The sequence below is a fragment of the Engystomops pustulosus genome, chromosome 8 (assembly GCF_040894005.1).
Source record: "Engystomops pustulosus chromosome 8, aEngPut4.maternal, whole genome shotgun sequence".
Classification (NCBI taxonomy): domain Eukaryota; kingdom Metazoa; phylum Chordata; class Amphibia; order Anura; family Leptodactylidae; genus Engystomops; species Engystomops pustulosus.
This window is the reverse complement of record NC_092418.1, coordinates 19,816,397-19,840,246: the sequence shown is the minus strand read 5'-3', so window position 1 is coordinate 19,840,246 and position 23,850 is coordinate 19,816,397. Positions and strand designations below refer to the sequence as shown.

General features: G+C 47.4%; 2 protein-coding genes across 13 annotated transcripts in view; both read right to left on the bottom strand.

The window, feature by feature from the left end:
• Positions 1 to 1,186: 1,186 nt before the first annotated feature.
• SLC5A11 (solute carrier family 5 member 11) lies at positions 1,187 to 10,726 on the bottom strand. Of its 5 annotated transcripts, none has more exons than XM_072120070.1 (16): positions 9,648 to 9,909; positions 8,440 to 8,607; positions 8,021 to 8,092; positions 7,648 to 7,752; positions 5,751 to 5,810; positions 5,576 to 5,680; positions 5,171 to 5,276; positions 4,795 to 4,875; positions 4,347 to 4,552; positions 3,614 to 3,749; positions 3,416 to 3,523; positions 3,113 to 3,263; positions 2,365 to 2,533; positions 2,006 to 2,221; positions 1,759 to 1,930; positions 1,187 to 1,614 (listed from the first exon to the last, which is right to left on the bottom strand). In XM_072120070.1, exons 2-16 carry the CDS (start codon positions 8,560 to 8,562, stop codon positions 1,406 to 1,408), a joined length of 2,019 nt encoding a protein of 672 aa, XP_071976171.1. In that variant the 5' UTR covers positions 8,563 to 8,607; positions 9,648 to 9,909; the 3' UTR covers positions 1,187 to 1,405. The 5 variants fall into 5 exon arrangements, with proteins under 5 accessions (XP_071976171.1, XP_071976172.1, XP_071976173.1 ...); XM_072120071.1 differs by lacking the exon at positions 9,648 to 9,909 and adding an exon at positions 8,165 to 8,295 and having other exon boundaries at positions 8,440 to 8,575; XM_072120072.1 differs by lacking the exon at positions 9,648 to 9,909 and adding an exon at positions 8,241 to 8,295 and having other exon boundaries at positions 8,440 to 8,575.
• Positions 10,727 to 11,827: 1,101 nt separating this feature from the next.
• The window catches only part of GRID2IP (Grid2 interacting protein), a 55,505-nt gene continuing 43,482 nt past the window's right edge, over positions 11,828 to 23,850 (bottom strand). For all 8 annotated transcript variants that reach the window (XM_072120060.1, XM_072120062.1, XM_072120064.1 and 5 more), the window contains 12 exons: positions 22,879 to 22,984; positions 22,504 to 22,793; positions 21,731 to 22,150; positions 21,463 to 21,550; positions 20,956 to 21,033; positions 18,632 to 18,828; positions 18,361 to 18,516; positions 15,554 to 15,640; positions 15,040 to 15,169; positions 14,502 to 14,620; positions 13,302 to 13,466; positions 11,828 to 12,240 (listed from right to left, as the gene is read on the bottom strand). In XM_072120060.1, the coding sequence (XP_071976161.1) occupies positions 12,175 to 12,240; positions 13,302 to 13,466; positions 14,502 to 14,620; positions 15,040 to 15,169; positions 15,554 to 15,640; positions 18,361 to 18,516; positions 18,632 to 18,828; positions 20,956 to 21,033; positions 21,463 to 21,550; positions 21,731 to 22,150; positions 22,504 to 22,793; positions 22,879 to 22,984 (1,902 nt within the window). In that variant the 3' untranslated portion in view covers positions 11,828 to 12,174. The remainder of the gene's footprint in view (positions 12,241 to 13,301; positions 13,467 to 14,501; positions 14,621 to 15,039; positions 15,170 to 15,553; positions 15,641 to 18,360; positions 18,517 to 18,631; positions 18,829 to 20,955; positions 21,034 to 21,462; positions 21,551 to 21,730; positions 22,151 to 22,503; positions 22,794 to 22,878; positions 22,985 to 23,850) is intronic.

The following is a 23,850-nucleotide window of genomic DNA, read 5'->3' as shown; positions in this document are numbered from 1 at the left end:
GAAGACCAAGATTCTTGATACAGCGCCGCCATAGGCAGAGTCTGGTATTGCGGATCCAAGTGAATGGGAGTGCGATGCGATACAAGACGCGTTCTATGGGTGGAGGGAGGAGAGGCGGCAGACGGACGATGAGAGAACAGAGGCGGCAGACGGACGATGAGAGAACAGAGGCGGCAGACGGACGATGAGAGAACAGAGGCGGCAGACGGACGATGAGAGAACAGAGGCGGCAGACGGACGATGAGAGAACAGAGGCGGCAGACGGACGATGAGAGAACAGAGGCGGCAGAATGGAAAGTTTTGCAGGGAGGCGACCAAAACGTGAGAAGCTGCAGAAATATTAACAAGTGACTACAAGAAACTAATCGTGATCAGCGCCGGGCACTTCCTTGTTCTCCTAGTTTGGCTCTTATCTGCCCTGCACTAGAATTTATTCTATAAGACAGAAGATTCCATAGAAGTCTATGGAGAGGGAGGGGGGAGTCCCAGCAGCTTGGTCTCCACCTACACACAGAAGCAACTGCAGAGTCATAGTCCCTTGTCATCTCCCCCCTGTAGTCTAAGAAACAGTGTCATCTTTTCTAGCTGTAGCTGTGCGCTTCCACGTTTTCTTGCTTCCATGTGTCCTTCACGCCATAGAAGTCTATGGAGAGGAGTCACAGCAGCTAGGTCTCCACCTATTCAGAGAGATGGGAAGTGACCTAATGATGAGACCTGTAGTTACTCCCTGTATACACCAGCTACTACTGCAATGTTTACAGCTCTGGCTGCAGAGACATTACTAAGGGAAGTTTAGATTTAGAATGGAGAATAAGAGAAACATGTAAACAAGGTTTATAAGCCCTAAAAGGGGTTGTCCTACAGAATCGGTTATCACTGGGACCCCCTTCCCAATTCACAAGAATCTGTGACCCATAAAATTTGACGCCGAACAAATGAGCAGCCACTAGAGGGCGTCACAGTAGTGGTTTCTGCCTGTGGGTCACATTTTGTGTGTGGCTGTATACATTCATACATTTAGCTCCCCCTAGTGGCAGCAGTAGTGAGTGACTTCCAGGAAAACAATAAAAATGTGATACTCTGTTCTTGGAATTTTTAAATAAAACCAAATTGTCAGAGAACGAGGAACAGTAATTCCATAAACCAGAGAACCTCCCATCCCATGTGGAGTGATCAACTTTCGGGGAATGTACAAGTATATTTTTATTATTGTTTTTTGCTCAGTATCACATGATGTTTGATATCCCTCGCCGTGACCTCGCAGAGCGAATCCGACTCATCGGCCCCAGTCCGGAGATCACAATCCGGGGGGGAAGCTCTGCAGAACTGCCGGCACCGTGAACCCTGTCACTTGACTGTGATGCGCTCCGCCCATAGAGGGGGGGGGGGGGCATTGAGTTCTTGCTTAGCCAAAGTAGCCCCACATGAAGACGGCGGCGCTCATACACACCACCAGGTTGATGTTCAGGATGTGTTTCACTAATGGTTTTTCATAGAGCAAAACTTTGGGGTCTTCTACAGGGACGACGGGGGCCTCGTTGTTGTCCGTGTTCTTTTCCATCCCACATATCCAGAGTACGGCCTTCTTTAGGCGGGAGGTAAAGGGCACTCGTTCTGGGGGGGGAAAAAAAAAAAAATCAAAGATTTCGGATTTGGGCCCCTAATGGGAGGATCAGACTACACAAGGTTTTGTTTGTAGTCAGTTACCATAGAGATACATTGTTCTGTTGAATGCACAATAATATCCGGACCTCTTACCTGTAGCCTGTATACTACTGGTGTCTGGGGGGCTCGTGTCATCGGGGGTCTCCACCACACTGTTCCTTTTATCCTCTTCTCCTCTTTCGGGGGTCTCCACCTCGTGGCTCGTTTTGCCGTCTTCCTTTACTTCTCTCTTATGGAAGCGCGTGAACCAGGTGAGACGTGACACCTGGATGATAGGGGGGTGGGGGTTACTTGGGGTCAATAATATGTATTATGTGACAGTAGGTGGGGGGCGTCTCACCATCTCCGGGGTGGGGGGCTCCGTCCACAGACTGACAGCCACCACCACTATGATGGTCAGCGCCGCCAGGATCATGGAGAAATACAAGTAGTGGATGTACTTGACCACCGCCGGCCGCGTGTCCACCTGGTCACATCGGGGGGCCGTGTAGACAAAGTCCAGCACCATGCGGATAATCCCAACCACCAAACCTATGGTCAGACCCCAGAACGCCCCCTGGAAAACAAAGGGAAGGGACTTAGGGTGCTGCACCCTCCAGTAACTGATGATTGGGCATCACTGTATAGAGATCCACAAACAAGCAGCTCGATTATAGAGGGGGCTAAAAAAAAAAAGCCCAATTGTGATCCATCTCTCACCTTCTCATTGGTCCTTTTCCAAAAGCAGCCGGCGATGAAGACCATGGCCACAGGGGGTTGTAGGTACGAACTAACAGACTGGATGTAGATGAAGAGCTGACCACCCTGGCTGGCCTGGACCAGGGGGATCCACAGGATGGAGACCACCACCAGCACCAACACAAAGACCCTGAAAGGAGGGAGACCTGAAGTCAACCTGTCACACTGGAAGCACTGTGCGTCATAGTATAGAGCAGGAGGAGCTGAGCAGATTGTACAGTGTCCTATCTGCAGGCAGCATGTTATAGAGCAGGGGGAGCTGAGCAGATTGTACATAGTGTCCTATCTGCAGGCAGCATGTTATAGAGCAGGAGGAGCTGAGCAGATTGTACATAGTGTCCTATCTGCAGGCTGTATGTTATAGAGCAGGGGGAGAAGATTGTACATAGTATCCTATCTGCATGGAGCATGTTATAGAGCAGGAGGAGCTGAGCACTAGTACACAGTGTCCAATCTGCTGGTAGATTCTTAGGAGCTGAGTGGAATCACATTATGGTGAAGATTTTCTATAGCTTGTAACTTATTGATTGAATTTGCCATTGCTAAGCCTTGGAGTCCAGTGGGCGGTCCTGCTTGGTGACAGACCGCCTACTATCCATGAGTTATAGATTAGGACCACCCACTAAGCACCAAACAAGCATTGATTTTCCAGGTGACAGGTTGACTTGAGGTCACTAGATGGGATATAAGAGCGCCGGGGGACACCTACCTCCCGACTATCATCAGCTCCCACTCCGTGGAGCGCGGGCGGAAGTGGCGCCACAGATCCATGGTGAAGATGGTGCTGGCGCTATTAAATATGGAGGTCAGCGAGGACATGAGGGCGGCGATCATCACGGACATCATCAGACCTCTCAGTCCTAGGAGTGGAGCAGAGAAAGATGTGGAGTGCGGGGTCTTTCTCGACTTTTGTGGACCCCCTAATATCTCAGGGAACATAACACGACCCCCCCGTATTCCTGTAGCCCCCACCTCTATGCAATGTGATGGTGACAGGATGACCTTGCGTTACCTATGGGTAATATTTCGATCACCATCTTGGGGTACGCAATATCCGAACATCCGGATGGGTTTCCGCAGATGGATTTACAGAGTTCGGGATCGGCGCAGGCCACCTGATCTGTAACGGGATGGATGAGAATGATGAGATCTGCAGTGGCCCCGTGGCCCCCCCACTCCCAGAGCAGTGGACCCCCCCATACTGTGATACCTGTGAAGAGGATCCTGCTGATCATCCCAGGGAAGACCATTATAAAGAGGGGCAAGAACTTGATGTAAGCGGCCAGCAGGGAGCCCCCCTTGGCGTGGGACAGGTTCTTAGCGGACAGGGATCTTTGTACAATCACCTGGGGACACAACGACACAGAGCGGTCACCACCTGCCCATTCCCATCCAAACCAAGGGCACCAGGACCAGCACCATGTAGCTTATCACTCACATTTGGGTCCTGGGGTCCAAGTCTACACCCACATGACCCCAATCTTGTCAATGACATTGCTACAGATATTGTATTTGAGCTGTGTTTCTGAGACCTGATAAACTATGTATTCTATCTGCAGCCACCACTAGGGGGAGCTCACTGCAGACAGACTAAGAGTAAGTCCCCATAGGGGAGAAATACTGCAGGAAACTTACTCCAGTGGTCAGTGTTGATTTTGGAAACATGTCTGCATTGAGCTCCCCCTGGTGGTGGCTGCAGTAGAGGGCCTTAGAAACATAGCACCCTCTACTGAGCTCCAATATAATATCTGTAGCAGAGACCTGATAAAGTATACAGTGTATTCTGTCTGCCTGTAGCCACCAGCAGGGGGGCAACACTGAAGACAGGTTACTAAACTTACACTGACCTCAAGGGTGTTTCCTGCAGCATTTCCCCCCTATGAGGACAAGCCCTTAGTCAGTGAGCTCCCCCTAGTGGTGGATGCAGGAAGTTAATGTGATACCTGATCTGTGCACCAGTACCAGAGGGATGGTATGGTCATGCCGATCAGGACGCCAGGCCACGGCAGGTCAGAGTCTACAGGATCTCTGAATAGGTGGAGGGCGTCTTCTCTGGGGAGGCCACACGTGGTGTTCTCTGCACGGACTGATGGGATTGCGGTGAAATATTTTTCCTCCAGACCTGGATATCCCCCGACCTTTATGAAACCTGAACGAAAAGTAGATGCATTTTATACCCGATTCCAACCAAGTCTTTGTATCTCTGCTGTGCAGAGTTTGTTACAATGTGTCAGTGCAGGTAAAATGTTGAGAGTTGTCATTAACACTTAGGCCTCAGTGTTAAGCCTAGAATTGTCTAGACTGCAGACAACTGTAACAAACCCTCAGCTGTGAGAAGTACGGGGTCAGGACAGGGTTGTAGTGCCTATGGATGTGCTATTGGATACTTACTAAAGACCATGAGAATCAGCGCCCCGATAATCATGATGACAGTTTGCAGGGTGTCAGTGTAGATGACTGCAGCCAGGCCCCCTATAAAACGGGTCAGAACCAAGAGAAACAGTGGATCAGCAGACTGCAACAAGTTTTACATATTGTCCCTGGAGAGATGTGTATGTTGTTAGTATTAGCAGGTCTGTCAAATACGGGGGCATTTCCTCACACTGCTGTGTCCTTGGCTCTCTGTACTAAGCTTCATAGCTTAATATGACTGCTGTACTACTGAACCAGAAGCCTTCAACATTTTTTACTCCGAGCAGAGAGCTAAGAGCACAGCAGTGTTAGTACATGTACTTGGAGAAGCTACAGTCAGATGTGTACAACTCACCAGCCACGGTGTAGATGGCGGTGATGACGAGTAACCCGATCACGGCCACATACAGATCCCAGTGCAGGGCCTGCTGGATAAACAGCGCTCCAGCATAAATGTCCACCTGTGAAAAAAGCACAGCAGACACGTGGGAGGGGGCACACCTGTATATATGGGGGAGATCGGCAGGGGCAGGTGCTCAACATCAAAAGCTGTGAATTACTTCCATTTTGAAACCGCCACTAGAGGGAGCTATTGTATGATGCTTTATTATAGAGTTGGACAGCTCCTCCTAGTGGATGTTCTATATAAAGCATGCAGTGTGCACTTGAGCTCCCTCTAGTGGTGGCTGAAGGCAGACATGAGTTTAGAATTTAGGTCTAGGCAGAGGATTAGGAGCTCGGTATCAGATCTTGGACTTACAGATATCTTGGTGAATATATAGATGAACAGGTAGAGGATGGCGAGATAAATCTGGATGCGTTTCCCTCCGAAGCGTTTCTGCAGGTACTCCGGCATGGTGGTGACCTGGATATAAGACACGGACATGAGGGGACGTGGACACTGAACATACGGATCATATGGATGGATCACTTACCCCAGCGGATAGATATATGGGAAGAAACAACCAGGCCAACACCAAGACACAGAAGAGGCCCTGCAGGGGGACACAAGGGGTTAAGGATCAATGCAAATTCTATATACCATCAATACAATGGGGTCATGTTGGTTTTCTCTTTAGCGGTGTAAATTTACTAGAAAATTTGAGAAAACATCCACAATTATGTAATACCCCATTTCTCCTGCGGGAGCGCTGCAGGAAAACTAAACACTTGCAGTTTGATTCCTAACAGATCACAGCTAATCACTGGGGTCCCAACAGCAGGAATTTGGGTGGGATGCTGCACATAAGGAGTCCCCAGACTGGAAACCCCCTTTAAACTATTAAAATAACACATTTTGAAGTCCCACAGTGACTGTTCCCCTGGATTGTATGCAGAGCTGTTACTATGGACAACGTCATCACGGACAGATGTGATGGACCAGGGAGTATATTGTTTCCTACTTCCATTGAAATAAACTGAACTTATGACTGCTGCTTTGGGTGTGTTTGGAGTATAATATAAAACTTTCCCGATATCAGTCACATTTGCACAGTGACCACCAGGAATAATAATAATAAGAAGGGACGTTCACACTGATCTCCATACCAAAATCATCAGGAATAACAGCAGAATAGTGAGTGCAGCTCTGGAGTATAATACAGGATGTAACTCAGGATCAGTACAGGATAAGTAATGTCATGTATGTACACAGTGACTGCACCAGCAGCAGAATAGTGAGTGCAGCTCTGGGGTATAATACAGGATGTAACTCAGGATCAGTACAGGATAGGTAATGTCATGTATGTACACAGTGACTGCACCAGCAGCAGAATAGTGAGTGCAGCTCTGGGGTATAATACAGGATGTAACTCAGGATCAGTACAGGATAAGTAATGTCATGTATGTACACAGTGACTGCACCAGCAGCAGAATAGTGAGTGCAGCTCTGGGGTATAATACAGGATGTAACTCAGGATCAGTACAGGATAGGTAATGTCATGTATGTACACAGTGACTGCACCAGCAGCAGAATAGTGAGTGCAGCTCTGGGGTATAATACAGGATGTAACTCAGGATCAGTACAGGATAAGTAATGTCATGTATGTACACAGTGACTGCACTAGCAGCAGAATAGTGAGTGCAGCTCTGGGGTATAATACAGGATGTAACTCAGGATCAGTACAGGATAAGTAATGTTATGTATGTACACAGTGACTGCACCAGCAGCAGAATAGTGTGTGCAGCTCTGGGGTATAATACAGGATGTAACTCAGGATCAGTACAGGATAAGTAATGTTATGTATGTACACAGTGACTGCACCAGCAGCAGAATAGTGTGTGCAGCTCTGGGGTATAATACAGGATGTAACTCAGGATCAGTACAGGATAAGTAATGTCATGTATGTACACAGTGACTGCACTAGCAGCAGAATAGTGAGTGCAGCTCTGGGGTATAATACAGGATGTAACTCAGGATCAGTACAGGATAAGTAATGTCATGTATGTACACAGTGACTGCACCAGTAGCAGAATAGTGAGTGCAGCTCTGGAGTATAATACAGGATGTAACTCCGGATCAGTACAGGATAAGTAATGTCATGTATGTACACAGTGACTGCACCAGCAGCAGAATAGTGAGTGCAGCTCTGGGGTATAATACAGGATGTAACTCAGGATCAGTACAGGATAAGTAATGTCATGTATGTACACAGTGACTGCACCAGCAGCAGAATAGTGAGTGCAGCTCTGGAGTATAATCCAGGACAGTTGTTATTACGCCTCCTCCTCTATGTTTGGGTTTCCTGTAGTCAGGACAATGGTTGTATTGATAATGATCTCATCCCATTGTACAGGTTGGGTGTTACTGGCAGAGTTTGGTGATTTACTTACATTCCATTCGTAGGCGTTGACCGCAATCCCCGATGCTGCTCCCGATCCTGCCAGGCCAATGAAGTGCCCGCTGCCCACATTACTAGCAAACAAGGAGGCCCCCACCTGCAGACAGACATGAGACGGACAGATGTCATGTAAAAATCCTGCAAGACCAGAAATACCGGAGGCAATTTATGTCATAATCCGATCCCCGTCACACATAGCGCCACCCTTACCTACTGGTGGTGTCTGGTATTGCAGCAATCACTTAAATAGGTCAAAGCTGCAATACCAAGCACCGCCTATTGACAATAGGGACGCTGTTTCTGTTTCCTTATCTCACTTAGAGTAGGGACTGGTGTTGAGTATTTGGGATTAGACTGATACTTACAGGCCACCATACCATGTCCTTCCCTGCCAGGAAGTAGCCCTTCACCGTGCCCCTCTTTGTGCGCCACATCGACTAGGAGAAAGAAAATATTATCTTATAAATATATTCCGAATTGCCAACAATACGTATTTTCTCTTATCATACATTTTATAGTGCTACAATGTGTATACAGCTCCTATGCAGGGATATGTGTCTCCATGGTGACAGACTACAAACAAACCCTGTGTAGTCTGACGCTGCAGTGGTGTCTTCCTCCACTTCTTCTTCTTTCTAACCTACAGATGGTAGAAGGAGAAGTAACACGTGACTGCTAATAATCCGTGTATACGGCTCTCGTGTAGATGTATGTGTCTCCATGGTGACAGACTACAAACAATCCCTGTGTAGTCAGATCTCACAAAGCCCCGCAGACTCCTTACCCACAATCCGACTGCCATTACAAATATGAAGTACAAGACGAGGACCACGATGTCCACAGCTTCCAGCGACTTTTTGGGGAAGGCGTCAGCCGTTCCATTACTCGGGGGTGTAGTGGTCTCCATTTTCCGGGATACAAAGCTGGAAATTTGGGAGAAACTGCATCAAAGCTGCGGGTACACAAAGGTGAAAGTTTTACAGGTGGAAAGACGTGGAAGTAGCAGGTTAATTACTGGATGTCGTAATCAAGTGAAAGTAGGTCATTAGGTGCGGGACAGGGAAGCTACGATAGGACACTCACTTAAAGGGAGTGTACTGTTTCTTCCAGTAACAGCGCCACCCTTGCCCACAGGATGTGTCCGGTATTGCAGCTTGACCCTATTCAATAAATCTGATGGATAAGGTTCAGTATATTGAGGATACGTTTAATAGTGCGGCGCCCCCTACTGCAGGACACATCTATAAGCAGAAGAATTAAAATGGATGAGGGCGGCACGGTGGCTGAGTGAGTAGCACATCTGCCTTGCAGCACTGGGGTCCTGGGTTCGAATCCCACCCAGGTCAACATCTGCAAAGAGTTTGTATGTTCTCTCCGTGTTTGCGTGGGTTTCCTCCGGGTACTCCGGTTTCCTCCCACACTTCAAAAACATACTGTTAGGCTGCGTAATCTGTGTGCGCTATATAAATAAAGAATTATTATTATTATTATTAATGGATCTACAGTATACATGCAGTAGGGGGGACTCCGGACCCCCAGTAGGGATCACCATAGTGATCTAGGAGTGGGAGCAGAAGAACAGCCCTTGAACTCAATTTCCATTGATAGAACACAAATACACACAATACAACGAGCAGTTATGAATCACTTACTCTACATCCTATAGACCTCTGCTTGCAGTCAGTGAATGGAAACATGTTTGGTTTCATTTTTCGAATCCATGAAGAGCACAAGTGCCAGGACGGGATTTAGCCTCTGGATTCATCCTGCAATGTTTCCATTCAATGACAGCAAGCAGAGAGCTTGTGATATTCCAGCCTAGAGCTGCATAATAACCCCCTGTAGCGGCGGGCAGGAGGGGGGATGCAGATGTTGACTTTGGACGGCTGATAATAGCGCAGCCTCTCCCCGTCACATACGGCCACACAGGAGGACATTGTTCCGCAGACACAAGTCCAGTGTCACTAGTGGGTGCTGGTGGTGGGTGCTTACCGGGTGCCAGCCCGATGCGTCCTCTCAGTGCCGGGGCAGGAGGAGGAAGAGAAGGGCACAGCAGAATTCCTATGTCTTGGAGACTCTCCGCATCCAGGGTCAAACTCCAAAGTGTGAGCCTGTGGTTAAACAGTAAGTATGGAGGTGTGGGGAGCGCGCTGCTAAGGTCCTGCCAGGCACAAGCTCCAGGGTGCCCTGTGCCCAGAAGAAGCTACCACAGAGGTGACACTCAGGGAGGTGGCGCTCCTCCTATTCTATAGTCACTATATGTTGTAATACATGGAGGAGTCTCTACAAGGTTTATATTACTGTGAGTCACTAACAGATAAGACTCTAAAAGGGAAACTGTCAGCAGGATTGGCAATGCAAATCTGCAGTGTAATGGAGAGATGTGTAATCTCTGGAGAGATGTGTGTGATGTTAGTAGCAGCAGGACTGTGAAACATTCCAGTTTCTACAAGTATCCTCACACTGCTGTGCTCTGTGCTCCCTGCACTCAGCGTTCTATATTGTCCCCGTGGAGAGATCTGTAATCAGACCTTTATATTCCAGGATTCTAGCTTCTACAAGTATCCTCACACTGCTGTGCTCCCTGCACTCAGTGTTATACATTGCCACAGTGGAGAGATCTGTAATCAGACCCTTATCTTCCAGAATTGTAGTGTCTACAAATGTCCTCACCCTGCTGTGCTCTGAGCCCTGTGTATTAAAACTCCTCCAAAGCCCTACTGCTCTGAGTAAAAGCCATAGTAGGCCTCATGTTGAATACTACAGCAGCATAGAGGCCAGGGTGTGTGCATGTGCAGAGAGCCAAGAGCACAGCAGTGTTACACGCACCCAGTTACAATCCTGGAACAGAAATCCATTTTTAATACTGCAAACAGTTTTGTGAATCTGCTGAACCTGGAAAACCTCATCTCCATCAACACAAGAAAAGAAAAATAACTACCAACCTTTATGATTGTGGACAGATCTGATTGGGTGATAATCTGGCAGATATCAGAATCCACATTTAAATATCACATTTTTATGTTGCTCCATGCAAAGGATTAGGAGCTCTGTATCAGAGTCACCACAAGGGGGAGTATGTACTGCATACTGGTTTTACATTGAACACAATAAATAACACAGTATGCAGTGAGCTCCCCCTGGTGGTGGCTGCCGGTAGCAAGATTTTAAGAATTTCCTTGGCTGTTTGGGCAGAAGATTTGGAGCTCTGTAGTAGAAAAATCTTCCCAGGATTGTGGTCTCCTCGTCAATATAAAATCCAGCAATGTGGAAAACACACTGGTGATGTTGTTGCTTAAAGGGGGTTTCCAATGTTCTTGATGTTCACCAATAGGATATCTGATGGAGAGGTCATTGATATCCCTTTAATCCGTGTATATTATGAATGAGCCCCCACCCAGGCGTGTGACTAATAATGTAAGGAGGAAGATTTCCTGTTATCGGAAAGACATGATGACACAGGTGGGAGCACCGGTCTGGCCGGTTATGGGGGTGTAAGCGAGCCCCCGGGCAAATCCAATTAGGAACTGAGACACTAGAACGGAAATCAGCTCTGAAGTGTCCGTCACAAGATTACACAAAACTGCACTGAGTAACCCTAAGAAAAAACGATTACAAGACGACTGGAAACTTACCCGAGCTGCAGAGCATCGCACCGGATGCACTGATCCCTGCCGAGGGCGGAGCAGCATTTTGTCTTGTGTCTGATCATCTACATCAGCGTCACCAGATGAAATCAGAGAATATAAGAGAAAACATTATAATATGGTTAAAATTTTGCATCTTACAAGGTAGAGCGCCACCATCCTGCTCAGGCAGTGTTGGGTATTGCAGGATTTATGAAATGTTGATATGTCTATCTAATTCCATGCAACTGGATAAAGTGTTGAAAGAATATACATAGAACTGGTTCTGAATATCTGATGGTCCGACAACCAGCACCCCCACGGATCTGCTCAGATTGTGGGGGTAATGATTGGTGTAGATTAATAGCAGGATTGATGCTAAAACATGACATCCATAGTAATTATTACAAGGATCGCTCCTATAAACTTTACATAGTCCAAAAAATTATTTCCTTGCAGTACACGTCTGCTGCCAGTAGGTGGTGTTGCACTCTTTGCCATAAAGCGACATCTTTGCCAGTAATAATCACAGCACGATGTAAGAAATGTAATAAATACGTGTTTCTTTATTTCTGAAAGCATCAGATTCTCATGTAAAATTACACAATATATTATAACATATATTTATATACTAGGTGGGGGGGTCTTAAAGGGATACTGCTGAGGAAGCTGATGTGGTCATCTAGGACGTGTGGCATAGCAGTGCCGGATGTGCGGTGGATATAGTTCAGTGCAGCATATTGGGGGACAGTCCCAGAGCGGAGGCCTTGCGGTAACATAAGGGGGTGTACGGTGCCCCAGATTCTCCACTTCTTCCAGATGAGGGCACCCCTCAGCCGCTGAGGACCCAGCCTGTAATTGTCACCATCTTGCCTGGCGCGGCGGTCACATCCTCACCAGACGGGCATGGACCCCGGAGGGAGCTGTGCGTCCCCTGACTGGAGGTCACCAAAGGATTTCTGGATTAAAGGGAAATAGGAACTATTATTATTATTATTATATTTTTGGGTTAAGTCTTATTTTATGGCTTTTTTAAACTTAATTATCAAAATTAAGTTAGACAGAAACGATCAACAAGCAGATTCAGGATGTGTCTAAATATGTATGGGGAGAGCTCCCTCTTGTGGCAGCTAGAGGTAGAGAGAATTTTATCAGTTATGGTACAAATCTAATGTAGGACCCCCTCATACCATATAATGCTGGAGTCGTCTTAGATCATACGGGGTCTCTTCCCCCCTTTAGGCAGCAAGGTTTGGGGCAACTACTACCTCTTCATTCCCCAATTGAGGGTATTAGTCAACACTGAGTTGAAATATCTCTGCTTGCTGTCCGGGCATCAAAATATTAATGCCAATTTCCAGATAATAAGAAAATCCTTACAGCTGAGGGTCCGCGACAGTTTTATCTATCAGTCTAGATCAGTGATGGCGAACCTTTTAGAGACCGAGTGCCCAAACTTCAACAAAGACCCGCTTATTTATCACAAAGTGCCAACACAGAAATGTAATTTGTGATTTATACTCCCTTCTCTGTCACAGTTTTCATTGATACCAGCCCCTGAGGACACCAATAAAACAGAAATAGTCCCAGGTAGTGCTGTACTTTAAAATACTCCTGTGCACAGCAAGTCCTGGTCTGTCTGGGACTGCAGGAAGATACCAGGAGTCATCTCTGGTGATGGCCTGAGTGCCCACAGAAAGGGCTCTGAGTGCCACCTATGGCACCAGTGCCATAGGTTAGCCATCACTGGTCTAGATAGTCCTCTTACTTTTGCGACGCTGAGGATTGCCTGGACTGGATAGAATTGTAGCAAACCCTCAGCTGTGAGCAGTAGGACAGTGCTATGCCAATGTCAAACTCATTGCTACTCATTGTAGGAATCCAATGAGGTTACAACATGAAAACCACTTTCTAATATCTTATTCCAGTCCTTAAAATGATAGGCCCAGAGGCTGAGGCTGCACTACTGAAGCATCAATGCCACGATCTACGGTGACCACATCTCAGATTATTGTCTTACCTCAAACTTGCTGATAAAATCGGCAAATATTCCAAAGAAAGCCTCGGTGGTAGAGCCCTTGGGATTCTCCCCGAAGTAGGAGCAGACTTTAAAGAAATCCTCTATGGCCCGATGCTGCAGCGTGTCCAGACTCTGCATACAGGGGAAGGTGTTCTCAAGGAATGTCTGGGGAGCGAGGGGTTAAGGAGCAACCATTGAGATGCAAGACTTAATAATCCCCAAAAAACAGAAGAGCGTGGAAAATGGAGAAAGGTCCTTTATTACACAATCAAAGTGCGAAAATCGTTTTCTAATATCTTATTCCAATGCTGAGATACGATCATGTGAAGTTACAGGCCTCAAAGCCTGAGGTAAAGTTACAGGCCTCAAAGCCTGAGGTGAAGTTACAGGCCTCAAAGCCTGTGGTGAAGTTACAGGCCTCAAAGCCTGAGGTGAAGTTACAGGCCTCAAAGCCTGTGGTGACGTTACAGGCCTCAAAGCCTGTGGTGAAGTTACAGGCCTCAAAGCCAGAGGTGACGTTACAGGCCTCAAAGCCTGAGGTGAAGTTACAGGCCTCAAAGCCTGTGGTGAAGTTACAGGCCTCAAAGCCTGTGGTGAAGTTACAGGCCTCAAAGCCTGTGGTGAAGTTACAGGCCTCAAAGCCTGTGGTGAAGTTACAGGCCTCAAAGCCTGAGGTGAAGTTACAGGCCTCAAAGCCAGAGGTGAAGTTACAGGCCTCAAAGCCAGAGGTGACGTTACAGGCCTCAAAGCCAGAGGTGACGTTACAGGCCTCAAAGCCAGAGGTGACGTTACAGGCCTCAAAGCCTGAGGTGACGTTACAGGCCTCAAAGCCTGTGGTGAAGTTACAGGTCTCAAAGCCAGAGGTGACGTTGCAGGCCTCAAAGCCAGAGGTGAGGTTACAGGCCTCAAAGCCTGAGGTGACGTTACAGGTCTCAAAGCCAGAGGTGACGTTGCAGGCCTCAAAGCCAGAGGCTGCAGTACTGAGACATCCCAGTGATAACTTATCCCCCTTTCAGGTGTATCTGGGGAACCAGGATTTGTTGCTGTGTGAGGGACAGACATGTATCTGTGAGAATCTCAGTAGTGATGCCTCAGGCTTTGGGTCTGTAACTTCAAGGCCTCATATCAAAAAAAGTTTCTTTAGAATATAGGTCCATATGACCCTGACAAAGCCCCTGACTCTGTATATGGGGAGGATACACTCATGGTGAGGGGGAACTTGTCCTCCTGGGAGCTGCTCATCCGGCTGCAGGCATTTTTAATCTCCTGGATAGTCACATGTAGGTCACTGAGATCAGCAGTAAGTGACCTCTGGTTTACTGTGGAAGAAGCAGATGGTACATCGTACGGATCATTAGTCAGACACCCAGCAAGTTACACAGTAACCCTATTACTAATTGTCACTTTAATGACTCCTGTTATGTTACCATCTTAGTATTACTACATCTCCCATGTGTTCCGATACTTGATATCACTCCTGTCACCTGGAATTGCTACACATAAAATCTAATAATCCCTTACGCCAACAATATCATCATAATTCCTGGCATTGCTAAAGACTGACAACGTAAGAGACTGTTTTGTAACTAGCAAATCCCTCTGCAAAAAACAAAAACAAAACAAAAAAGAAGTGATCTCAGTGGCACCACTAGGGGGAGCTCACTGCTTACAGATGTATACAGCAGCTATTAAACCCATTGCAATGAGCTCCCTCTAGTGGTGACTGTAGACAGACTACCTTTGGCAGCGAGAGGCACAGTGGGGAGATCCTTGGCAAAGCTGAGCAGCTCGGGGAAATGCTGGCTGAGGGATTTGGCGAGTATGTGCAAAAAAGTGCACTTCCCGTCTACCGTCTTGGTGGTGTTGAGCTGTGGAAACACACAAAATTACTCAGAAACACAAGAATTATTTGGAAACGGGGCATTAGCGTGGTGGGGATCACTTTTAAAAAAAAAATTCGGTGGAAGCAGATTCAGGGTTTGCATAATGTATGGGAAGAGCTCCCTCTAGTGGCATCTGGAGGCAGAGAGAATTTTATCAGTTATGGTAAGAATCAGGTTATTCATAGGAGGCGGGGCAAAACAAAATCTACAGCAGGACCCCCACCACTATAAGGCTCCCTGAGGCACAGAGGTTTGGTGTAACTACTACCTCTTGACTGTGCATCACAACACATAGTGCCCTGTGGGAATCGGTCAACAATGAACCTACTTGTTGACATTTCCATGTGAAAAGTGTCTTCTGCTCTGTACCTCTGTAAGGAAGTTGATCTTGAATCCGGTTGTCCTGTTGGTTTTGGGTTGTCCATCGTTCAGGTAGTTCCCCATGGCCAGGACAAACTGTAACGACAAGAATATAACATCATATAACGTGTCTGATATTATGAGAAAAATTCTTCATTCCAAATGCAATTATAGGAAGGAGGAATCAACTAGAACATCATCACTAGACCAACTGATGATTACAATATGGAGAATCCTATGGCTTCAGTATCTGACTACGCATATGGTTTGTTTGTAGTCTGGAAACGCCCACGAACAACAGAATTTTTATTTTAAGACTTCTCAGAGATGAACTTCATGGAGCAGTGAAAATGGGTTGAAACTAATAAAAGTAATGCCGGGCATTTGATATGAGGCTCTGGGCTCCCTGGGTCAAACACAATGTACAGAAGCTGCAGCCGAGGTGAGCGATGGTGGCGATGACTTACATACACAATGTGCTGACTTGGGAAAGAAGACTCATTAAAGTAGAACTTCTCCCTCCTCCAGATGACACTAGCCTGGTTAATTGTTACCCGTCTGCCCTCTTCTTCCCGTGTGCTCAGCAAGATTCCTCATCGTTATCACTTCACTGACACAAAGGAACAAACTGCATCTACAATAACTAGACTAGAGACGGATACAGGGGCTGGCACAGAGTGTCCTCCGATATATATATACTCATAGGAGGATGCGCAACTTTGTATTTACATGTTTCCTTCAACTACATCCAGTGCTCAATTTCCCTGTAGCACCCCCACAGGAGAAATGGGGTATTACAAATCTCCCATTAAAATCCATAGACTTCCTGTGTAAGAGATGAGCCAGGTCCTCCAGAGGTAGAGAGGCTTCAGGAGACCACTACTAGATAAGGACCTCCCATATATTAAATCACAATACCCCATATAATTTTTTATAGAGCTTATTTGTTTGAAGTGAAGTTCAACTTTAAGATAACAATGCAGAACACATCAGTAATATAACCAGTGCCCCGGTCCCTATCAGCAGAGATTTGCAGATATATAACTATTGGTAGTCATGTGACGGTGCCACCTTGCCAAGATGTGGGCACTAGGTGTTATATTATGTGTTGTTATCAGTGAGGCATCCACTAAAGTGTAACCAGTATTACCAGGGGCGTCCATAAGGTAAACCAGGCGTCTACGGACAAACAGGTTGTGCAATCATAGCAAGTGGCTGACACCGAGATCTGGGTCATCGGATCACAGAACAGCGGGGATGGTGGATGCCATGGCTCTGGATGCCAGGGAAGAGGGCACTAGCTTATACAACTAAGGCTATTAAAGGGTTTGCCACTGGTTAGTAGAACAATACTGGAAGTCCAACCTGCTTCATGTACACCCAACCCCTTGGACTACCCCTATCCAACCAGGAGGGATAGAAAAAAAAATCCCTCTGAAAAGTCAAAACCACTGCCAAGTGTAAAAGTGTCCTTACCAACTTATAGGGAGGACCGACCAAAAAGGAACGCAAAATGGCACAACCTACTTTGGGCAGACCCATTATTAGATGCGCCAATGTGCTGGGACACGACCAAATCGGGGCTCTGCTTTACTATTACAGAGCTTGCAATCCGATTAGCTACAAGATAAAATCCTGAATACCTCCATCCGCCTCTAGGGGGAGCTCACTGCATACAGATTTATATACTTCCCACTCAGCTAAATCCCAAGCTCCCATAAGTATAGAATGTGAGATGTTTACAGGTGCGTCCGTGTGAGCGCCGGCGTCTTCCTCTAATAAGTATAGGATTGTAGCCTTCGGGGAGGGTTTCTTGACTGGTAATAACAGAGTGTTTTAATAACACATGACAGGGATGCAGCTGCCGCGTCGCCGGCTGAGGGGCTGCCCGTTCCCTGCCAGGAATCATCATGCCGAGACAATGGCAGAGACAGCCCGGGCTGGAAGTAGTCAGCATCCTCCCACACATACCCCGATATTGCTCTACCTTATCAGCGGGCCCCCACACCGCTACAGAGCCTGGAGAACGGGAGAAGCGCTTAAAGGGATTGTCCCAGGAAAGCTAATGATCATTTATACACAAGGCTTAAAGGGATTGTCCCAGGAAAGCTGATGATCATTTATACACAAGGCTTAAAGGGATTGTCCCAGGAAAGCTGATGATCATTTATACACAAGGCTTAAAGGGATTGTCCCAGGAAAGCTGATGATCATTTATACACAGGATGCAGGTCACTGATGTGCACGGCCTGTACTGACATCATATTCACAGGTTGCTTCTATATTTTCTGGGATAATTTATGGGATAATTCTGCTGGGTCAGTAATTGGACGTTTCCCCGGCACAATGTACCAGCTCTTCCAGAAATATTCCCCTCCCCGTCCTCCTCCTCTGTCTAAGTAGCGTCTTGTACACTGCAAATTCAGCAACTTTTCCTCTAAGGATCAATATGAGTTATAGAAGATTGCAGTAACTGCCCATTAATGGCTTCTTTATGAACATCGGGCAATAAACTACAAGATCATCAGCCCGATGCACGATAACCTACCCCTGCCAGGGGACATATATACTACAGATATAGGTGTATACTGCAACATGGTGTATAGAGAAGTCTACCTTTCCCATATCACTGTAAAATAAGACAAATGAGACGACGAGCTGAAATCGTGGTCGTAGTAGGGGGTGTCCTCACACTGCTGTGCTGTGCTCTCTGCAGCCAGTGTTAGGTATTGTCCCTAGAGAGATGTATATTCAGACCTTTGTGTATGTTGTTATTAGCCCCGGGACTGTGATACATGGATCTCTATTCCTCTCACCTCCAGAATCTTTGCCAGTTTCTTGCTGTTCCTCAGCTCGCCGGACGCCTTGAGGACGCAGTCGCAGCTGGCGCGGATCTCCTCTGTCTTCTCCTGTAATGTGCTCTTAAAGAGGAGACTTCTCAGACGCATCTTATACTCCGGAACTTGCATCATCTGCAGATGACCCAGAATAATGGTGAAAATCTATAGATGTGTCATTGGTGGCGCTTAATACCATCTTCTACCACAAGGGGGCGCTGTTCATGTGCCCCCTCTACTGCTGACGTACCTGCAGGGCAAACTGGTCAGGCTCGCTCAGCTTACTGGGGCTCCCAGTATAGGACTGGAAATGCTTCCTCTCTTCTTCATCTGGTGCGTAAAGCAACAACTGCTTAATATGTGACGGCTCCAACCGCTCGTTCTCCATCGTCATCAGGATGTGCCGCAGCTCCTGGTGTGTGAGCTTAAGGTGTGCAATCAGGATGGCTGGAAAGTGGGGTACAAGATCACAGTACTTATCCTGTATTATGCTCCAGAGCTGCACTCACTATTCTACTGGTGCAATCACTGTGTCTATACATGATATTACTTATCCTGTACTGATCCCGAGTTACATCCTGTATTATACTACAGAGCTGCACTCACTATTCTGCTGCTGGTGCAGTCACTGTGTACATACATGACATTACTTATCCTGTACTGATCCTGAGTTACATCCTGTATTATACTACAGAGCTGCACTCACTATTCTGCTGCTGGCGCAGTCACTGTGTACATACATGACATTACTTATCCTGTACTGATCCTGAGTTACATCCTGTATTATACTCCAGAGCTGCACTCACTATTCTGCTGTTGCAGTCACTGTGTACATACATGACATTACTTATCCTGTATTGTTCTGAATTACATCCTGTATTATACCCCAGAGCTGCACTCACTATTCTGCTGCTGGTGCAGTCACTGTGTACATACATGACATTAGACATTACTTATCCTGTACTGATCCTGAGTTACATGCTGTATTATACTCCAGAGCTGCACTCACTATTCTGCTGCTGGTGCAGTCACTGTGTACACACATGACATTACTTATCCTGTACTGATCCTGAGTTACATCCTGTATTATACCCCAGAGCTGCACTCACTATTCTGCTGCTGGTGCAGTCACTGTGTACATACATGACATTACTTATCCTGCACTGATCCTGAGTTACATCCTGTATTATACCCCAGAGCTGCAGTCACTATTCTGCTGCTGGTGCACTCACTGTGTACATACATGACATTACTTATCCTGTACTGATCCTGAGTTACATCCGGTATTATATACTCCAGAGCTGCAGTCACTATTCTGCTGCTGGTGCAGTCACTGTGTACATACATGACATTACTTATCCTGTACTGATCCTGAGTTACATCCTGTATTATACTCCAGAGCTGCACTCACTATTCTGCTGCTGGTGCAGTCACTGTGTACATACATAACATTACTTATCCTGTACTGATCCTGAGTTACATCCTGTATTATACCCCAGAGCTGCACTCACTATTCTGCTGCTGGTGCAGTCACTGTGTACATACATGACATTACTTATCCTGCACTGATCCTGAGTTACATCCTGTATTATACCCCAGAGCTGCACTCCCTATTCTGCTGCTTGTGCAGTCACTGTGTACATACATGACATTACTTATCCTGTACTGATCCTAAGTTACATCCTGTATTATACTCCAGAGCTGCACTCACTATTCTGCTGCTGGTGCAGTCACTGTGTACATACATAACATTACTTATCCTGTACGGATCCTGAGTTACATCCTGTATTATACCCCAGAGCTGCACTCACTATTCTGCTGCTGGGGCAGTCACTGTGTACATACATGACATTACTTATCCTGTACTGATCCTGAGTTACATCCTGTATTATACTCCAGAGCTGCACTCACTATTCTGCTGCTGGTGCAGTCACTGTACATTCATGACATTACTTATCCTGTACTGATCCTGAGTTACATCCTGTATTATACTCCAGGGCTGCACTCACTATTCTGCTGCTGGTGCAGTCACTGTGTACATACATGCCATTACTTATCCTGTACTGATCCTGAGTTCCATCCTGTATTATACCCCAGAGCTGCACTCACTATTCTGCCAGTGGAGTCACTGGGGCAGATTTACTTACCCGGTCCATTCGCGATCCAGCGGCGCGTTCTCTGCGGTGGATTCGGGTCAGGCCGGGATTCATTAAGGCAGTTCCTCCGACGTCCACAAGTTGGCGCTGCTGCGCTGAAGAGCATCAGAATGCACTCAAGTTCAACGGCCTATTCTTAGTGAAGGTAAGTGCAAGCTCCACGACACATTTTTATTTTTTTAATGCGGCGGTTTTTCCGAATCCGTCGGGTTTTCGTTCGGCCACGCCCCCCAATTTCCGTTGCGTGCATGCCAGCGCCAATGCGCCACAATCCGATCGTGTGCGCTAAAATCCCGGGGCAATTCAGGGGAAATCGTCGCAAATCGGAAATATTCGGGTAACACGTCGGGAAAACGCGAATCGGGCCATTAATAAATGACCCCCACTGTGTACATACGTGAAATACATATGATCATACCTGTGTTATAGGCCTTTTTGTGAGACAAAATTTCAACAGCACCTTTTTTTTTAATGGATTCTGGCAATACGGCAAGGACTGTAACAATAAAGACACCTATTAACAGTCACATACAGACTTACAACACATATTAATTCTATTGTTTCACTGCATAAAGAAATACTTAAATAAACATTTTTTGGACTTCCTCTAGCTTACAAATTGTATATTCCTCCTAGTATGCAGCTCCTATGCGGATGCGCCTCCATGGGTACAAACCTGTTGCCCCTGATCCTTTTCTCATCTGACCCCTTCACAATCAAAATAAGTAGGAACAGAGAAAAGGATCAGACTACACAGATTTTGTTTGTAGTCTGTAACCATGGAGACACATAGCTCAGAACAGAAGATGTATACACAAAACAAAAGGTGATCTCAGGACAACCTGCTTATATTCTTTTCTATTTTGTATGAATTCTATGAATCCGCTGGTTCATAAATCGGAGCATTGGTTCATCTTCTGCTTACGTGTTGGTTTCTGGGTACCGAAGTGCAGCTCCAGGTCCAGGTACTTCACCATGTCACTCAGTTTTTCATAGTCTGAATCTTCTCCTAACTGCAGAAAGATAGAAAGTGATTAGGATTAAGAGACAGGGGTGGACACACCACAGAGCCCAGCAGAGCCATTAGGGCCCCATAAGCCGTAAGGGCGCAATGTTACAGTTACCCCCCTGACCACTAGGGCTAATGGGTGGCACTGTTACTATAAGAGACCAGTGTGTATATCCAAGCTCACCTGCCCCCATATCGTCCCTTCTGAATTCTCCACCTGTTCCCAGCGCAGTCTCTTTACGCTCATGTGGCTGGACTCACTGCGCCGGTGCATGCCGCGATGTGTCAGGGGCTGCAGGGGTGGCGCTGGGGGCACCGGAGGTATGGGGAGAGGAGGAGGAGCTGGAGGTAATGGTGGTTGTATACAGCTCCCCACACCTCGCGAGAAGGATGAGGGCATGGTTTTAGAGATTTCCTTTTTTCGGGCTGGTTCTCGTGGATGCTGTGGGGGAGGCGGGGGTGGGGGGCTGTGTGGAGGTGGCGGGATGTGGTCGGATACTGAGGAATAGGTGAGGGAGCTGCCATCTTCACTGCTGCCGGCTGACTCGCTGGTCGTGCTCACTTCTCGTGGGGCAGAGGTCAGGTGGTCATCCTGGAAGGTCATCTATATAGCGGTACAGAGAAAAAGGGGTTAAGAACATTATACTGATCCAGCACTGTAACCAGATGTGGACTGACAACCCTGGCAGTTATCCAAATCCTGCCCGCAGGGGTTGTCATCGGCCATTCTAAATGGACCCGTACAAGGAATACTGAAACAATGTCAGTACCACAGGGGCGGAGCCGGAACAGTGTGAATTTGCATCATGCCCCGCCCTCCTCGGGTCCTGCTCTATTAATATTGTGTAATATTAGCACCTAGAGTTGCCCTTTAAAAATCAAACAGGCAAATTGACGTTACGTCATAGTCATGTGGTTATATTCATGGATCAGGAGGTCCATGAACACTGCCATTACCTCTTCATAGTCATTCTCAGGGTTTAGGAACTGATCAGTAATTGCCAAGTTCTGTCCCAGTTGGCGGCTGAGCGCGTCCAGAAAGCGGTCCGTGTCTCGGGAGCGGCTCGGTCGTGAGAACGTGAACATCTTTCTGTGTGTGGGTGATGGCGGGAAGCTTCCATCCAGGCTGACGTAAGGGTTAGACTCGGAGCTGCTGGGCGAGGGGGCGCTGGGGGGACGTGGAGGACACGGGTCAGATGGCGGTACAGAATTTTGCCAGTGGTTGCCCTGCACCAGCTTGCGCTCCCCTGAGAGAGAGAGGAGACGTCCCATAACAGGAGATTGGTGGTAAGATACCTGTAGAGAGTCAGCTGGGCCTCACAGTACCAGTACCTGCCGTGTGGTAGAGGTTACATGACCCGCGGGATCGGATGCTGCTCAGTTTACCCGGCATATTATTGATGAAGCGGTTCTCCAACTCCGCATACACGGCCGACATCTAGAGGTGGAGGAACAAAACCATCAATAGACAGGAACAGGGAAAATAATAATTGTGCTGCTCCCTCTGTTATACCAAAAACTATGAGAAAAAGGACAAAAGGGCGTTACCTTTTGCAGCGACCCTCACTGAGCCCCTGTAACTGCCCTCTCTGTAGTGACCCTCACTGAGCCCCCTATAGCGACCCTCACTGAGCCCCCTATAGTGACCCTCACTGAGCCCCCTGTAGCGACCCTCACTGATCCCCCTATAGTGACCCTAACTGATCCCCCTATAGTGACCCTCACTGAGCCCCCTGCAGCGACCCTCACTGAGCCCCCTGTAGCGACCCTCACTGATCCCCCTGTAGCGACCCTCACTGAGCCCCCTGTTGCAACCCTCACTGAGCCCCCTGTTGCAACCCTCACTGAGCCCCCTATAGCGACCCTCACTGAGCCCCCTGTAGCAACCCTCACTGATCCCCCTATAGTGACCCTCACTGAGCCCCCTGTAGCGACCCTCACTGATCCCTCTATATTGACCCTCACTGATCCCCCTATAGTGACCATCACTGAGCCCCCTATAGCGACCCTCACTGATCCCCCTATAGTGACCCTCACTGAGCCCCCTATAGTGACCCTCACTGAGCCCCCTATAGTGACCCTCACTGAGCCCCCTATAGTGACCCTAACTGATCCCCCTATAGTGACCCTCACTGAGCCCCCTATAGCGACCCTCACTGATCCCCCTATAGCGACCCTCACTGAGCCCCCTGTAGCGACCCTCACTGAGCCCCCTATAATGACCCTCACTGAGCCCCCTGTAGCGACCCTCACTGATCCCCCTATATTGACCCTCACTGAGCCCCCTTTAGCGACCCTCACTGA

Bases quoted from the DNA above. Each gene is read 5' to 3' on its own strand.
- SLC5A11 (XM_072120068.1), bottom strand. From the start codon at position 8,562: ATGGAGACCACTACACCCCCGAGTAATGGAACGGCTGACGCCTTCCCC. The intron at 3,750-4,346 runs GTATCACATTAA...TTGTGTCCCCAG, and splicing joins GGTACTGGTGCACAGATCAG to GTGATTGTACAAAGATCCCT. The intron at 2,222-2,364 runs GTGAGAGATGGA...TTTGTTTTCCAG, and splicing joins GGAAAAGGACCAATGAGAAG to GGGGCGTTCTGGGGTCTGAC.